At 38.0% G+C, this 18,942-nt stretch overlaps 1 protein-coding gene across 2 annotated transcripts in view; it reads left to right on the forward strand.

The window, feature by feature from the left end:
• The window catches only part of SLIT2 (slit guidance ligand 2), a 405,585-nt gene that overhangs the window by 345,520 nt on the left and 41,123 nt on the right, over positions 1–18,942 (forward strand). For both annotated transcript variants that reach the window (XM_040237917.1, XM_040237918.1), the window contains 3 exons: positions 1,991–2,115; positions 2,255–2,352; positions 7,091–7,230. In XM_040237917.1, coding sequence (XP_040093851.1) covers positions 1,991–2,115; positions 2,255–2,352; positions 7,091–7,230 — 363 coding nt within the window. The remainder of the gene's footprint in view (positions 1–1,990; positions 2,116–2,254; positions 2,353–7,090; positions 7,231–18,942) is intronic.

Here is an 18,942-nt window from a genome sequence, read left to right on the forward strand (position 1 = left end):
TTGATTTACAGTGTTAGTTTCAGGTGTACAGCAAAGTGAATCAGTTATATATATACATATATACACTCTTTTTTATATTCTTTCCACATATAGATCATGACAGAGTATTGAGTATAGTTCTCTGTGCTATACACTAGGTTCTTAATAGTAATCTGTTTTATATCTAGTACTGTGTATGTCAAGCCCAATCTCCCAATTTATCCCTCTCCCTCCATTCCCCTCTGATAACCATAGGATTGTTAATATATCTGTGACTATTTCTGTTTGGTGAATAAGCTCATTTGTACCATTTTTTTAGATCCCACATATAAGTGATATCATATATTTGCCTTTATCTGACTTAACTTCACTCAGTATGACTGTAATTTGATACAAAAACTACATTAGTTATTCTGGTACCAAGAAAAAGCAGAGGGGACACTGGCAAGGCCTCCCCTAATGACAGGTATCACCCAGCTCAAACACCACCCCGTTCCATTAGCACAGTCCTCCCCAGAACTGTCGTTTATTCCCAAACAGGTTAAAAAAAAAAAAAACAAAACAGGAAACTGTGTCTAAATAAATTTCAGGTGTTTGTTAATAGAAAAACTGAGGAATATAGAACACTACCTTTTGGGTTTGTACTCTAAAACCACAATATGAATATATATTTCTTAGATTACGGTTTAGATATGAATAGTTTTAATGGCCGTGATGTTAATTCACATTTTCTTTCATATGAGTTTCTGTAAGTAGACCAAAACAGCTTACCAGTATAAAGCCTCTGTAGAAAAATGTGACTAAAGAAAGTTTATACCAGCAGACGTCATATGGCTTTTTGGGTGGAGGTATCTTGGAAGGTTACAACAGTGATAGGAAGGGAGTGGAGAGGGCTCAAATAACTAGAAATTAGAAATTATGTGCTGAAACATGCACTTAGAATTATGACTGTTTGTTCCAGTGAGGATAAAGAAACATAGAGACTGATGGTGAAAGCAAAAGTATAGTTTATGTTATACAATATTTGTATTTTAAATATAAAAATGGCACTCCACCAGAGAGTCCTCATCAGTTTCCAAAAGGCAGTCTAGTGAGCTTTTACAAATGGTGTGAAAATTATCAACAGAGCGCAATTTTATTGAGGACAGTACACTATCTACATTGTTAGCCACTTACAGAACAAATATGTGCAACCAAAGGAAAGTAACTTCAATTCAACCTCCATTTAATCTAGAACTTTTATGAGAGTTTTTTATTTTGTACCCCAAGAGGTGAGATTGCAAGTAGTGACCTCTTCAGTGGTTTCTTCTTTGCAATGAAGAAAGATACAGAAATCTTACCCGTCACATGCCAGTATGCTAACAAAACTAAAGGGACATGAGCAAGAATATAATGGAGGTTTCATTTTTGGTTTATTTTAAAAGTGGCACTGTTTTGTATCTCCTGCAGGAAAATAACAGTCCTGAACTACTATTAGCAGGACAGGTACATACTGTTGCATTTTTAATTACACTAATGAATTTCTACTTATTGATTAAACTTGCCCTCCAATCCCCCAGCACACACATGGGCACACATGCATGCTGCTTTGGGATCCATGGTGTACCTTTCCATGCAGCTGACAAATAGCTGAGTTGCAAGCACTGGCCATAAAAGCATCCACATAAGCTGTTCACCTAATGAGGGGATTGACCCTTTGACATTGGCATTGCAAATGTCAGATCCTAACCACCTAAGTGCACAACCTAGAGTCCCCCCTTGACATCTGAGGTTCTTACCATTGTCTCCCAATGAGGCGGCCACCTGTTTTGTTCTAAAAGATGATATGATCGTGCTGACTTCCATAATTTTTGTCATGGAAGATAAATTATTACTTTATAATAATTTTACAAAATTATTATTGTATAATAATCTTATACAAAATTTACTGGTACATTAAGGCACTGAAATCGTTTTAAGTGAACTGGAAACAGAAAGCATCCTTTTCTCATATTTTTCAATCACTTTTTAGGTCCTGTGGATGTCAATATTCTAGCTAAATGTAATCCCTGCTTATCAAATCCATGTAAAAATGATGGCACCTGTAACAATGATCCAGTTGACTTTTATCGCTGCACCTGTCCATATGGTTTCAAGGTAAGTAGAAGCTGTTGTGGGAACCAAGATCTGTAAAAGTAGTTCTCCCTGATGGGTATTTATTATTTGGTTTTGCTTTCTTTATGTGCTGAGAACAATTTTATTTGCACGCAACTTAACTTGACCATTTCTTCTCCAGGGGCAGGATTGTGATGTTCCAATTCATGCATGCATCAGCAACCCGTGTAAACATGGAGGAACTTGCCACTTAAAAGAAGGAGAAAAAGATGGATTCTGGTAGGCCATTAGTCTATGATCTGTGTCTGAAGGATCAAAACAAGAATAAGAAAACATGATTTTTTTTTATTTTTATATCCAAGGGCTTGGTTTTAAAAAGAATACCAGAAATTCAATTCATAAGGAAGGTATATATTAGTCCCTCTCATAGATATTAGAGATATTTCAGTATTAAAAACAGAATCATGGTGGAGAGTTCTGACAAAACGTGGTCCACTGGAGAAGGGAATGGCAAACTACTTCGGTATTCTTGCCTTGAGAAACCAGGAACAGTGTGAAAATGCAAAAAGATAGGACACTGAAAGATGAACTCCCCGGGTCAGTAGGTGCCCAATATGCTACTGGAGATCAGTGGAGAAATAACTCCAGAAAGAATGAAGAGATGGAGCCAAAGCAAAAACAATGCCCAGTGGTAGATGTGACTGGTGATGGAAGTAAAGCCTGATGCTGTAAAGAGTAATATTGCATAGGAACCTGGAATGTTAGGTCCATGAATCAAAGTAAACTGGAAGTGGTCAAACAGGAGATGGCAAGAGTGGACATTGACATTTTAGGAATCAGTGAAGTAAAATGACTAGAATGGGTGAATTTAACTCAGATGACCATTAATATCTACTACTGTGGGCAAGAATCCCTTAGAAGAAATGGAGTAGCCCTTATAGTCAGCAAAAGAGCCCGAAATGCATTTCCTGGATGTAATCTCAAAAACAACAGAATGGTCTCTGCTCATTTCCAAGGCAAACCATTCAATATCACAGTAATCCAAGTCTGTGCCCCAACCAGTATTGCTGAAGAAGCTGAAGTTGAATGGTTGTATGAAGACCTACAAGGCCTTCTTGAACAAACACCCAAAAAAAGATGTTATTTTCATGACAGGGGACTGGAATGCAAAAGTAGGAAGTAAAGAGATACCTGGAGTAACAGGCAAATTTGATCTTGGAGTACAAAATGAAGCAGGGCAACAGCTAACAGATTTTTCCAAGAGAATGCACTGGTCATAGCAAACACCCTCTTCCAACAACACAAGAGAAGACTCTACACGTGGATATCACCAGATGGTCAACACCGAAATCAGATTGATTATATTCTTTGCAGCCAAAAATGGAGAAGCTCTATACAGTCAGCACAAATGAGACAGGGAGCTGACTGTGGCTCAGATCATGAACTCCTTATTGCCAAATTCAGACTTAAAGTAGGGAAAACCACTGGACATTTCAAGTATGACCTGTATCAAATCCCTTACAACTATACAGTGGAAGTGACAAATAGATTCAAGGGATTAGATCTGATAGACAGAGTGCCTGAAAAACTATGGACAGAGGTTTGTAGCATTGTAAAGGAGGCAGTGATCAAGATCATCCCCAAGAAAAAGAAATGCAAAAAGGCAAAACAGTTACAAATAGCTGAGAAAAGAAGAGAAATGAAAGACAAAGGAGAAAAGGAAAGATATACCCATTTGAATGCAGAGTTCCAAGGAATAGCAAGGAGAGATAAGAAAGTGATCAGTTCCTCAGTGATCAATGCAAAGAAATAGAGGAAAAGAATAGAATAGGAAAGACTAAAGATCTCTTCAAGAAGATTAGAGATACCAAGGGAATACTTCATGCAAAGATGGGCACAATAAATGACAGAAATGGTATGGACCTAAAAGAAGCAGAAGATATTAAGAGGTGGCAGGAATACACAGAAGAACTATACAAAAAAGATCTTCATGACCCACATAACCATGATGGTGTGACCACACCCCTGGAGCCAGACATCCTGGAATGTGAAATCAAGTGTGCCTTAGGAAGCATCACTACGAACAAAGCTAGTGGAGGTGATGGAACTCCAGTTGAGCAATTTCGAATCCTAAAAGATGATGCTGTGAAAGTGCTGCACTCAATATGCCAGCAAATTTGGAAAACTCAGCAGTGGCCACAGGACTGGAAAAGGCCAGTTTTCATTCCAATCCCAAAGAAGCAATGTCAAAGAATATTCAAACTACCACACAATTGCATTCATCTCACTGTGAACTCCCAGATGTTCAAGCTGGTTTTAGAAAATGCAGAGGAACCAGAGATCAAATTGCCAACATCCACTGGATCATCGAAAAAGCAAGAGAGTTCCAGAAAAACATCTATTTCTGCCTTATTGACTGCCAAAGCTTTTGACTGTGGATCACAACAACCTGTGGAAAATTCTTCAAGAGATGGGAATACCAGACCTCCTTACCTGCCTCCTGAGAAATCTGTATGCAGATCAAGAAGCAACAGTTAGAACCGAACATGGAACAACAGACTGATTCCAAATTGGGAAAGGAGTACATCAACAAAGGAGTACAACAAGACAACAATATACATATTGTCACCCTGCTTATCAGAGTACATCATGCAAAGTACCAGGCTGGATTCAGCACAAGTTGGAATCAAGATTGCCAGTAGAAATATGAATAACTTCAGATACACAAATTACAGAAAGTGAAGAACTAAAGAACCTCTTGATGAAAGTAAAAGAGGTGAGTGAAAAAGTTGGCTTAAAACTCAACATTCAGAAAACTAAGATCATGGCATCCAGTCCCATCACTGCACAGCAAATAGATGGGGAAACAATGGAAACAGTGAGAGACTTTATTTTGGGGGGTGGGGCTCCAAAATAACTGCAGATGGTGACTCCAGCCATGAAATTAAAGGATGCTTGCTCCTTAGAAGAAAACCTATAAGCAACCTAGACAGCATATTAAAAAGCAGAGACATTACTTTGCCAACAAAGATCCGTCTAGTCAAAGCTTATGGTTTTTCCAGTAGTCATGTGTGGATGTGAGAGTTGGACTATAAAGAAAGCTGAGCACCAAGGAATTGTTTATTTTGAACTGTAGTGTTGGAGAAGACTCTTGAGAGTCCCTTGGACTGCAAGAACATCCAACCAGTCCATCCTAAAGGAAATCAGTCCTGAATATTCATTGGAAGGACTGATGCTGAAGCTGAAACCCCAGTACTCTGACCACCTGATTCAAAGAATGAACTCATTTGAAAAGACCCTGATGCTGGGCAAGATTGAAGGGAGGAGGAGAAGGGGACGACAGAGGATGAGATGGTTGGATGGTATTACCGACTCAATGGACATAAGTTTGAGAAAGCTCCGGGAGTTGGTGATGGACAGGGAAGCCTGCCATGCTGCAGTCCATGGGGTTGCAAAGAGTCAGACACTACTGAGTGACTGAACTGAACTGAAAAATAGACATTGAGGTATTCTCAGACCATGCGTGCTAAGTCACTTCAGTCATGTCTGACTCTGCGACCCTATGGATAGTAGCCTTCTTCTCTTGATGAAATTCTCCAGGGCAAAATACTAGCATGTGTAGCCATTCCCTTCTCCAGAGGATCTTCCCTACATAGGTGTCAAAGCCACATCTCTCGCATTGACATGTGGGTTCTTCACCACTAGAGCCACCTGGGAAGTCCTGTTCTCAGGTTAGGATGCTACAAAACCAAGCAATTTAAAAACACATGTGTACATTATATTAATCAAGTCAAATTAGGTCAAGACAAAGTAGTAGCTCTATTGTGCTAATTAATAGCCATGTAGTCCCCTACTGCAAGGCATATATTCATCTGTTGTATATTGTGTGTTCCTTTAAAACAGACAGTGTGTAATGATGAGACGTAGATCCCACTGAAACAGAAAATTAATGATTCATTTCCAAGTCGCAATATGAGTAGACAGACATGCTGTGAACATTTTTAATCTGGAGTTGTTTAATCTTACAGTACAGTTACTTCAGATCTACTTCATGAATCATGAAACAGAGTTCTTATAATGACACTAATGATTTCACATAAGAAGGCTAATCTACTACTAAAGCTTGTTAGAAATATCACTTTTTATAATACAATGTTGGCTCCCCTAGTGGCTCAGCTGGTAAAGAATCTGCCTGCAGTACGGGGACCTGGGTTCAATCCCTGGGTTGGGAAGATCCCCTGGAGAAGGGAATGACTACCCACTCCAGCATTCTGGCTTGGAGAATTCCACGGGCTCTATAGTCCATGGGGTCGCAAAGAGTTGTATACGACTGAGTGAGTTACTTTCACTTAATAATACATATGCTTCATTTCTACTTTCTGTTATGAAGTTGTCTCTTTTTCATCAAAACTTTACCCATAGATTATTCTGATACCTAGCGAGATTAAAGGTACAGTGTTTTATGCCAGTGGGGGATAAATTGTATTTGTCAAGGTTTAAAGAGAATATTCACATTTTATAATAACAAAGAAGACAAAGTTTTAGTCTTTGCTTTGAGACAGGTTTCTTTTTTGCTTTGAGATATCAAGAACATTACAGGTAGGGTAAAAAGTTGTAATTTTTAAAAAGTCAGAATCATTCCTCCTTATTTATGAGCAAAGAAACATGAGTTATTTTATGAGTACAACTCAAGATTAAGATATCTAAGGCTGTAAACTTTGCTCATGTTTTAGACCTGCGAATGTATTGGATTTATTGACTTACAGGACCAGGGGGCTATTTGCCATAGCAAATTCTTGCAGCCAGCATAAATTTTCTTTCTCAAATTGTTTCTGATCTGGGGGATAGTCCCTTAAATTGATGCTTGCATCATGTCATTTAAAAGCATTTTAAAAATCAATTTCCTGTTGTTAAAAGCTCTGCAACTGATGAGTATATTTAGTTTTTTCAATATTTAGACCATATGGTTTGAAAATGCCGGAAGATGTCTTTTATGTTTTCTTCCCCTGGTGTTCAGGTGTATTTGTGCTGATGGATTTGAAGGAGAAAATTGCGAAATCAATGTTGATGACTGTGAAGATAATGACTGTGAAAATAACTCTACATGTGTCGATGGAATTAATAACTACACATGTCTTTGCCCACCTGAGTACACAGGTAGGAAAAGGGAAATTGCTATGCCATCAATCTGCATTTGAAAGCGCCACTGGAACTATATGCTGCATGTGTGTAGTAAACCATTGTATTATTCAATAATGATTCATGTTTTGGAAATTAGGTGTAATGTAATAACAGAGTTAAAGATGATTTCAGCCAACCAAGTAAAAGTCCTGGCAAGCTCAGTTATAACACAGGCATCTTCATAAAGTAACGCTTTCCGGCACAAAGAAAATTATTATACTGAAGCTTTCAGTCCCACAACTGAGTGACATTTTCATGCAATGCACTTTTCCTGTGCAGACCAACCCACCAATATGTATTTGAAAAGGGAGCATTTCTTTACATGGGCAAAACAGAATTAAGCATTTGAAATTCTTCATGTCCATATTTGTTTCTTCATTAGAAAGTGTTTGCCTTTAGCACTCTCATCCTTCAAACTAAGTCACAGCCAAGAATATATACATCGATCACTTTGGATAATCTTATCAGACCATTATCTCCCTTTCCCCTTTTTTTTCTGTCCTGATACAGAATGTCAGGAATAAGGGTGATAAATCTCATAAGACTATCCAAGCTGATAAACTTCTGCCCTGGATAAACCAATTTGCTGTAAAGTCAACTTCAAGTTTATGACTTACTTATTCTGTCAGAATATCTGTTTTGATTGATTTTTGTGGCTCTGAGTAAGAAACTTCATAGTTTCAATCTTGTTTTATTTAGTTTTAAAGTTGATAGAGAAAAGGAGAATGTTACATGTTTTATTTGTAAGAAATAAATGGAGTAGTAGATTCTGTCACTCTATTCAGAGTTACCATTTTCATTTGGCTGGGTATTTTTCATTAATTGTATTTATTTCCATATATATAGTTAAGAATATCAGAGGGTAAAATAGTTCCTTGGATGACTGAGGTGTTAACATCTCTAAACATGAAAAATGGAAGCACGGCTGTATGATTAATTTTCCCAGGGATTCGTTAGAAAAGCATTGAAATTTAAGCTTTTATGGCATACTCAAGCTTTGCAATTTAAGAGGTACTTTTCTTGGTGGGAAAATGCTAAATAGAATAATGAGTTTTTGTTTTGACATCCTGGGCCTGTCTGAGAAATTCTGCAGCTGCCTTTTCCATGGTATTATTTATTTTCCACAACAGTGAAGTACCTGATGCCATATGATGTAATAATACTGTTTCCAGTAGAAATTTGAACATGTTGTATCACCAATTGCTCTATTACATATAAGCAGCCCATGAACTCCTTAGTGGCCAGAATTTGAATTCTTTGTTATGTTACATTAATTAAAGATACTGAGTCGGTCTAACATGCACCCATTCTAATGTGGCCAGAGAGTTTAGGTGTTACATAGCTTTGACATTTATATCAGTATTACTTGTGTCGCACCTCAGGTACTTGCCATTCATATGAGTGCACAAATTCTGAAGCCCTTGGAGTTACTCTGAGATTCTGAGTTTTATCGGATTGGGGAATCCAGTCTTGTACAGGCAGCCCAGTACTTGCACTAAAATCTGGAGCTAGAACCTTCTTAGAATATTATTTTATCCCATCATTGTTCTGATCATTATAGAAATAACTTAATTCCCTTAATTTAGAGGCCTCCTTAAACTAGCCTACTCTGATGAGGACAAATTGGACCTGAGAATTTCAAGCATGGTTTGGTTAGCCAATGTGTTCCTGAGCACAGACGCCAGGAATTTTTCTATATTCCCTTACCAACGACAGCCTGGGCCTGACCACACCACTGCGTTCAGGTTCCTACATGCCTTTTTCTCATGATTTACATAAAGCAGCAGTTTCTTCTGAACTGGTTTCCATGTGTCCATCTTTGGCTGTAGATTTGCTATGTTATTCTGTATCCATTTCTTTGAGTCTTTGTTTTTACCTTCTCTTCTTTCCTTTTCCCAGGCTCCCTTCCTACACTTGATCTTCTTGAATGTTTTCTCCACCTTAAAGTGATTCAGTTCAGTGCAACTTCCTCTGAGAAGTTATTACAAAGCTTCATTTCCCTGCTGTCAGAGCTCTTTCTTTGAAACATATGCAAAAAAAACCCTCCAAAGCTTAGCACAAACACTTTTGAACCAAAATGTGACATCTCAAAAAGCTATGATGTGGGAACCTGCCAAATAGTCAAGAGCTATTTGGTGCTTAATAAGAATTGAGACTCTTTGGGGTTTTTTTTTTTCCTCCTGGTCTTATCTATTGCTAATATCAATTTGCCTTAATCCAGGCTAAGAATAAATAAAAATATTGCATTCAATAGAAAGTTCATAGCATACAAAACATGAAGCTATGATCACTGTAACTGTGGGTTGGATTTTGTGGGAAGTGAAGAGTTTTGCGAATTAGCATTGGAGCAGATATCTAAACCCGGCAATGTTTGTATCTCATCTACTAGCTATAGCATTTTTGTCTGTATGTGAAATGAGTTCATTTACAAAATATCAAGCAACCATCTGCAGATTTTGAAATCAGTGGCACATAAGTGGCCTTTAATTATAGGAAGGTATAATTTGGACTCCAGAGCTTTATCCAAGACTGCTTCATCCAAGTCTGCAGTTAAGGAGGCATTTCCTTATATTGTGGCTGCACTGTTTGAGATTTAAGTTTGGAATCTGATTAATGAGCCTAAGATCTTGGAACAGAAACCCTGCTGTGCCCAGGGAATATAATAATGTTGTCACTGTTTAAAAATCATTCAAGTTGCAAGTTGCTTTACTGCTTGGAGACTTTTTTACTCTATCTCTCTAAGGCATTCAATGAGAAAATGAACTCTTTACTAGGAGCAAATAAGACTTCAAAGGGAAAGCTCGTAAATTACTATGGTGAAAATTTTTACATTTAGCACACATGTCAAGAATCAAAATGGATATGATTTGTTAACAGAGAAAATTCAGAGATCTGAAAGCAGTCTCAGAACGAGGTCATGATGTGATGAGCAGGCTATAAAAGATGGCTACCAATTTTCAAATTAAATGAACCACCATTGGGAAATTTATTAAATATATTTAAGCCCATGTAACCAAAATACCACAGTACATAGTTATTGATTTGTTAGAGGGCAAAACTCTGTCCTTTCCTACTTCAGAGATTGACAACATAAATTTTCAGAGTCAGTATTGTCTGTCTGTTTTGTAACCCTTACTCTCCCTTCTCCACCCAAGTCCTCCAAACCATTCTTTTCTACATAATTCAACCCATCATCTGTCCAATGTAGAGCATATGACTGTTGATTGCTAGGATTCTTTAGACAAGATTAATCTTTGAAAAGTTTTAATTCACCATGACTCTAAATTAAAATGACTGTGTTAAGGATTAAGTAAGACTCTGAAATGGCTAAACAAATAATTTAAAAATCCATTCCAGGATTTCAATGTTAGCTTGAGAGTTGTGTTTTTTCTTACGGTTTATCATTTTTTAAAAGCTGTTATTATATCCTTTCTAAAAACAAAGCATTTCTTGAAAGTGAATTGTCAAAGAATTCCTCAAATTAAATTAGCTCAAAAGTTATAAAAATGAACATCGTCAACACGGCACCCTTGAGATATTGAAAACCTTGACACCTTTTCCTACATAAGCTCTCGTATGAATTCAGGTGTTGCACTGAGAAATGTGGTTTTGCATGTCTCCTAAGAGGCGGAACCTTGTATCTGCTCTGAGACTGTTTCTTAATTAACCCTCTTCTCATAGGACCATATACAAAGTTGAAACAAAATTGATCACTTTTTAACCATGGATATTGCTTGATGGGAATGGCATATGTTCAATAAGTGAAAGTTTCCATACAAGTTGGGCATGTGAAGACTTAGAATGTATTTTGCAGAAAAAATTCAGAACATTTTAATCTTTCCATTATCTCTTTGTTTTCCAAATCTCCAATGCCCACACACAAACCATTATGTGCACATCTTACGAGTAGAGCTGCCTGTTGTTAAGTCGCCTGGTTTAGCTGGGGTCTCTCGCTCCCTGTGGTGGCGTCTGCCTTTTGCCTCATTTTCTCCCTGTGTGTGCGTTTGGCCCGGCTGTAGGTAAGCACTGTGAGCCGTGCTTCAGCTTGCGCTCACCCGGGGCCTCTCTGTTGTTAACGCTGCGCTTCGGCTGCCTGTGCTCTGCTGTGTACTGCAATGTAAAACGTCTCTTGTCTCTTCTGTCTTTGTTGCTGCCAGCTGCTAATCTGAATGAGGTGGAAAAAGGTTAGTTGCCTTTTAAGTCTATTACGATTTTATTTTAGTTTCCCTCTTTCTTTTAAAGCTATATAGATTTCATGGTGTGTATGTGGTAAAAGGAATGTTGACTAAAATGAAATCTGATATGAATATGTCAAATCAGTCATTCAGATCCTTGATATGTGTATAGCTATACTACACACTTAAAAAAAGGTGTCTGAAATGCACTTTACCAATTTCTGGAAGGCTGCAGTGGGCAGAAGAAGTGGCAAAAAAGAAAGACTAATGCTTTCTAGTTTCTTCTTATCTCTATGCTTTTCCTTTTTTAAAGACATTCCAAATATATTGTTTTTATCATGAAAAATGTAAGTCAATTAGTGCAGTAGGTAGACTGTAGGTAGAAAAAATGTTAAATAGTGAGAATTTTCTTGTATTTTTAAATTAATATCTTCAGTAATTTGAAACATGAAAAATATTAAGAGGTATATACATTTATTAAAACATTTTATAGGATAAAAATTACAAAGCCCAAGAAGTTGTTTGTTTTTTTTTAATGACGTCAAACTCATAGAATATCACGTGTACTAGGCAGTATTTTTAAAGCATAAAAAGATCGTATTAAATCCTTGGCATTTATGGTCTGCATGATTTTCCAAATATATCAGGGTCTGGGAAAGGAAGTCCTGTAGTGACAAAGGTGATCAACGTGTCCTGGGAGTCATCATGGAATCTCTGTTGAATTTTTATCTTAAAAATTCAGAATTATACCTAATAACATTGTATTTTTACTCATTCAGCTTACCACAGTTTCAAGTGCCAAGTTCAGCACATTCTCCTAAAAGAGTGGCTTGTCTTGACAGTTCCAGTTGTATGTGTGGCATTAGCAGTATGATTCAAAGACTAACATGGACTATGTTATGTAGTAGCTCTGTCGCCTCTTCATTTTTTTTCTGCTACGTTGTTCAGATGATTTATTGCTTGTTCACTTACTATGTGCAGAGTTAAGTTAAAAAGCATGAAAAAAAGTTTTGTCTTATTTGAGAATGTAAAAAATATAGTCTCTACATTCTCTGTGGATTAATGCATCCAATACCATCCTTGGTCAAATATTGTCTTTTTTACAAGTACTAAAGCAATTGGTGGTTTGGGACAGAGACTTCCAAGGCCTGATTCTATCTCAGGAAACACAATGGCCATTATTCTGTCACAAGAATATGTCCTTAAATAGTTATATATATACATATTCTCAGGAGCAAGCTTGACAGTATGATAGTGTTTTAAATCATTATGTGGTTTCATGTATTGGCTAAATTTCATGCTTGTGTTTATAAAAGATGTCTCATTTCCAAGAACCTGCTGCTGACTAAATTTGCTTTAAAAGCAGTCAAATCATTTTCTATTATTTGAATCCCAAGCATAAGTTGAAATGAAGTTTCAATGTCTTTATAGCACTCCGAGTGATCACTCGGTGATTTTCGCAAGTAAAAAGAAACTCTGTAACTAGCTGACGTATCTTTAAATTGGACTCTGTTGTTGTTGTTGTTATTCAGCTGCTAAGTTGTGTCTGATTCTCTGCCACCTCATCGACTGTAGACCACCAGGCTACTCTGTCCGTGAGATTGTCCAGGCAGGAATACTGGAGTAGGTTGCCATTTCCTTCTCCAGGGGATCTTCCCGACCCAGAGACCAAACCCATGTATCCTGCTTGGCAGGGGGATTCTTCACCACTGAGCTACCTGGGAAGCCCCAAAGAACTCTGTAAATTTGAGCAATAACTTCTATAAAACAGGACTTCCCTGGTGGCTCAGATGGTAGACTCCGCCTGCCAGAACAGGATACCTGGGTTCAGTCCCTGGGTTGGGAAGATCCCGTAGAGCAGGAAATGGCAACCCACTCTGGTATTCTTGTCTGGAGAATCCCATGGACAGAGAAGCTTGGCAGACTACAGTCCGTGAGTCACGAAGAGTCAGACTCGACTGACCGACTTTCACTTGTTCACTTGTTTTGTATAAAATAGCAACAAAGTACTTACCTGAAGATGTGTGTATCCTCAGTCACTTCAGTTGGGTCCGACTCTTGGTGATCCCGTGGACTGTAGCTAACCAGGCTCCTTTGTCCATGGGGATTCTCCAGGCAAGAATACTGGGGTAGTTGCCATGCCCTCCTCCAGGGGATCTTCCTGACCCAGGGATTGGACCTGCGTCTCTTATTTCTCCTGCGTTGGCAGGCAGGTTCTTTACCACTAGCGCCACCTGGGGGTAGGGGTCCAGATGCAAACAAGTGTCTAACTGAACCCATGGCCTGCATTCTAACTTCGGGTCCTTCCCCTGGAATTAGTCCCTTCTTATTTGCTGCCATCTTCCAGATTTGGCATTTTTCACATCCCATAGTGGTTCTGACTCATCGTTAGTGCCAAACAAGCTTTCCTTCTGCTGTCTCCTCAGCTGGCTCTAAATAATTGACCATCATGCACATTTGAGAAGGGTAAATCCATAGTCACAAAATTCAGATGCAGAGAAGCAATCTACTTAATCTACACATGAAAACAAGAAAGTGTCTAATTGGTGCCTGTATACTTATCCTGATGACCAGGCTACCTTCCATTACATAGGGCAGGTGGAATACTGATGAATTTATGAAGCTAATGGGGAAAGCTCAAATTTCTTATCCAGGCACTAAAATGTATCAACTCTGGGGCCTCTCACAATCTTTAATGACATCTGTCCCACTTCATTTTGAGAATAATGAGAAGAATGGAAGAATGTATAACAAAACACTTGAAAATGTTAGATGTCTATACTCCAGAAATATCATGGGCTGTCATAGAGGACAAGTTCAAGTTTTCCATCATTTAATTTCACCTGTCATCGCTACAGTGACATGGTTTAGATGATTGATGTCATTCTCAATGATGGAGGAATTCTAACAAACTTTTGATAGAGAAAATTCTCCCTAAAATAAGCTATATTCATGAAGGAAATTTATCCCCCAGTGGTTTTCAGTACTGTCTTTTTTAAAAAGTTTTTTTCATTTTATTTACCATACTCACATCCAAAGGAAAAGATTTATTTATGAATAAGTCTTTGGTTTTCTTTGCCCTCTTACTATACTTTGAAGTATAGGGAAATATTGAATACTGAAGAACTCTTCAATTTGGCTGCCCTTTTTGGTTTTTTTTTTTTTGTGTGTGTGTGTGTGTATATATTTGGATTTTCATGATCTCTTATTAACAGGGGCTCCTCCTCTCATTAATTATGCCTCAGGATGTGTAAAGTCTATTTATCAGTGTCAGTATAGTTGCAGTTGTACTCGCAGTCTGTTTTAACTAGAGAGAGTACTTTGGCAGTCTAATTATACTGTGTGGTTTGCATTCATCTTCCAACCTTTCAAAGCCTTTTTAAATGGATTTGAATCTTAGAAAAGATTTTAAGGATCCTGTTTGCTCTGTAGTTAATAGACAACGCCCATTGAGCCCAGAAAAACAGTTTAGCTTAACCAAGCCTTAGTCAATATAATTTGGACTGATTTATTCTGAAAACAAAATTAAATATTTCTGCAGTTTTTGTGTTTGTTGGAATTGGCTGCATTATTTAGACATAATGTTCCAGTGAGGAAGTACTGAAAAACACCTCCCTTTTATTTATTTATTTGAAGAACTAAATTTTTCCATTTAAAAAGATTCAAAAGATATTGAGAAAATACATTATTCAGGATACTGTGCTCAGAATTGAAAGTGATATGAGAATACATAAAACATTAGCCCTTGTCAAGCTCATTGGCTTTGATTCTTCATTGCAAGTTCAGATTAGGTCAGTTATTTCACCAAAACGAAGCAATCATTTCTCATTCCAAGAAAGTGAATGGCAAAATATAGCTACTTGACTATTTTTTAAATAAAGAGAATAGTTTCTGAATACAAAGTGTAATCAAACTTTCTGGCAAATGAGCATTACAGAGCAACCCATTTCATATCATATAGAACAAAAGTGAGAATATAAAATGGTTTTCTTTTTTGAAACATATTAATTCCCATATTTATAACATATTTTCTTGAGCCTTCCTGTTTTGAATTATGATAAACTTTATCTCACAAGAGACTGCACTCTGGCAGTGTTCGTTATGCGTGTGTCCCATTTTGCACACCCTTTGAACCAGGAAGACATTTATCAGTGGCTAATATATCTTCAAAAATTCACAGCCCCTCAAGATCAGTTCTCTGTATTTCTGTACTAACAGTTGGATTTGCTTAAGTTTAGAGATGTGGGTATGCTCTGGATAGTTTACTGATCATATTATGAAGGTCAATTAACTACTGCTAATTGATAGAACAAATTTCAGGGTAGTAAACACAAGTAAGAATGCATCAGATTATTGTTAAAAGGAACCTTTAAGAAGAATTTGGAGAAGACAATGGCACCCCACTCCAGTACTCTTGCCTGGAAAATCCCATGGACGGAGGAGCCTGGTAGGCTGCAGTCCATGGGGTCGCTAGGAGTCAGACACGACTGAGCAACTTCACTTTCACCTTTCACTTTCATGCATTGGAGAAGGAAATGGCAACCCACTCCAGTGTTCTTGCCTGGAGAAACCCAGGGATGGGGGAGCCTGGTGAGCTGCCATCTATGGGGCTGCACAGAGTCAGACACGACTGAAGCAACTTAGCAGTAGGAAGAGAATTAACTCTGTTATAAAAATAAGAAGCAGAAACTCTCTGTTCATAAGTAATTCTTTACTTACTGATGGAAATAAATTCATTTATTATTATCACTACTGATAAGGATACTGACTATCCAGATTGGGGACTGGGCATCTGCTCATGTTAATGTGCTCTGGTGCCTGGGATTATAACAATGAGCAAACCAGGGAACAAATAGGACTGGCCTGGTTCAGTGAAAGAAGAGGAAACAAATACTTTTCTTTCAGATCCAATTCAATTAACCTGTCCTGGAATGGCTCCCATAATCCCGAGCCATTCCATAATCCCATCAGCTGTGTCCACCATCTAATACAGTCCATCCGTCTCCCTTCAAGGTCTTTGAGAGGGGAGAGGATTGTATTCTTTATATGAATAAGAACAAATGAGAAATGTACAATTTTTAAGGAATTGCATGGAATTTTTTAAATTGGATAATGAAAAACATTCAGGTCTGTTTATCTTAATCTTTCTCAAACGTGCCATTTGCACTCATACTTCCTATTGATTCCAGAGTTCATCCTTTCTGTTTCCCATTGGGATAGTCATCATTTGGCAGACAAGATTATCAGGATATCTGAGTTAACAGGGTAGCCTATCAAGTCCAGCCTGCAAGGGCACACACGAGGCTGGGATCTCAGCACACGAATCTGCTATCAGTGTTCCTTACTCTCTCTTCTTTCTTATATTATCCCTTATGCCATCTGGGTCTCCTTCTCCTTAACATGCATAAAGTATTTTCCTCTGAAAAGCAATCAAATAAGTGCTGTCTTTCACATTTTTCAACAGCCATTGAGTATCTAATTTGTGACAGATAATTTGCTGGCAAATACAATGACAATGAAGAGATACAAAACTATAAATAAAGCTATCCATCCCCTACCCTCAAGTAGTGTAACTTTAGGAAGTGAAATATCAATTTATTTCCAGTAGGTTGCTTTTTGATACCTTTCCTTGCTGTGCCAATTCATGTAGAGTAGAATTAGTAGCATTTTGCCAGGTTTTTCTTGATTGAAGGAAGAGCTCACAATGCAAATATTTGAAGAATGATGTGTTTGACCCTCCAGAACTCTGTGGCTTGGGGATGCCGTCAGGAATTCAACCAGACTTCCTCCTTTGTTATAAGTGTATTTGAAAATGTCATAACAGATTAAATTTAACACTAGAATTCTGGTTCAGTTATCCAGATTGTGGTCATAAGTTACCTCTCCATTTTTATTAATACCAATGATCCTTTCATATTAAAAAAGAAACTAGCTTGGTAGAGTTTATCAATAGGAATAAGAACAGGCTGCCCCGGAATCCTTCCCACCCCCTTCATACATCCATGGTCCCCCAAATGGACCCTGAGTTTATTTCTGTTTCAGAGAAGAAAGAAACTAATCTGCTTATATTAGCAAAAAACTAGTGAGAGTTAAGCATTCCAACAGTGTCAAATGCCTCTACCTAAAATCATTTGTTATGTTTGTAAATGTGGCCAACCTGAATGTACAGTGCTAATTTTTGGAAAAATATAAATGAGATACTTACTAATTGAAACCCACACTTTCTTATTGCTCAATTAGTGAAAAAAATGAATAATCAACAGAGTTGAGTTGGAAAATTCCTGGAACTCTGATCTAGGGACAACCTCTTCTCTGTTAAGCAGGCTTTGAGAACTGAGTAAGCTTCTGCAAGATATGCTGTTGCCTAAATTTCTTGGTAGATGGAAAGCAACTAATTGTCAATCCAGCAACTCTTCAAAAATGTCTTCTTTTCTAAATGGCACAGTTTACCTTGACAAGAGAAGTCTCTTTAAAGGTAATAGTCAATTTTGCATCTGTGTGGTATATTTTTCAATAATAAAATAATAAGTTATTCAGCCAGTTTGTAGGGCATGATGCTGTCCGTATACCAGTCACTAAGTGAAACTTAAGGGAAACTTAAGCATCTATCTTATGTCTCTATTTTTTTCCAGATTTTAACTCCTCCAGAGTAAGGACTTTGTCATGCACATCCTTTTATTTGCTGAGTCTAGTTCAAAATAGTTTCTCCCCAATATATTATTATGAAAATTGTTAAACTAAAGTTAAGTTTGAATTTTGGTCAAGTTAAACAACCTTTCTCCTTGTTCATTGTTGGGGAAGCATAAAGAGTATTTCAGACATGGGAGCAAACAGTCACATGGAATGAAATATAAAAGGAAAGAGCTGCAGAAGGGAGGAAGGAAAGGAAGGGAGGGGAGGAAAGATGTAAGAAGAAAAAGAGTGAGAGAAGAAAAGAGATAGTTGCATAAGCTGAAAGTTTTATTCCCCACTATAAACCGCCAATAATTTAGAATTTACCAGCTATTTTGGTTTACTAGTGCTACTATAACAAACTATCACAAACTGGGTGATTTAAATTATAGGAATTTAATGTCTCACAGTTCTGCAGGTTAGAGGTCCAAACTCCAGGTATCAGTGGCATTGGAGCCTTTTGGGAGAAGGACCTGCTGCAGACATCTCTGCCCGGCCTGTCGATGGCCATCTTCCCTCTCTGTCCGCTGTATGGGCTGCCCTCTGTGCCGGGTTTCCTTGTCCTATAGGAACATCATGGGCTTCCCCAGTGGCGCAGGGGTGACGATTCCACCTGCAGTGCAGGAGACAGGGTCAGTCCCTGGGTTGGGAAGATCCCCTGGAGGAGGGCATGGCAACCCACTGCAGTATTCTTGCCTGGAGAATCCCATGCAGAGAGTAGCCTGCCAGGCTACAGTCCCAAGGATTGCAAAGACTCGGACAGGACAGCACAGGCACCTGTAGGAACAGCAGCCATACCAGATTAGGGCCCACCTGCAGACCTCATTTTAACCTGATTGCT

The sequence above is a fragment of the Oryx dammah genome, unplaced genomic scaffold (genome assembly GCF_014754425.2).
Source record: "Oryx dammah isolate SB20612 unplaced genomic scaffold, SCBI_Odam_1.1 HiC_scaffold_3, whole genome shotgun sequence".
NCBI classification, from domain to species: Eukaryota; Metazoa; Chordata; class Mammalia; order Artiodactyla; family Bovidae; genus Oryx; species Oryx dammah.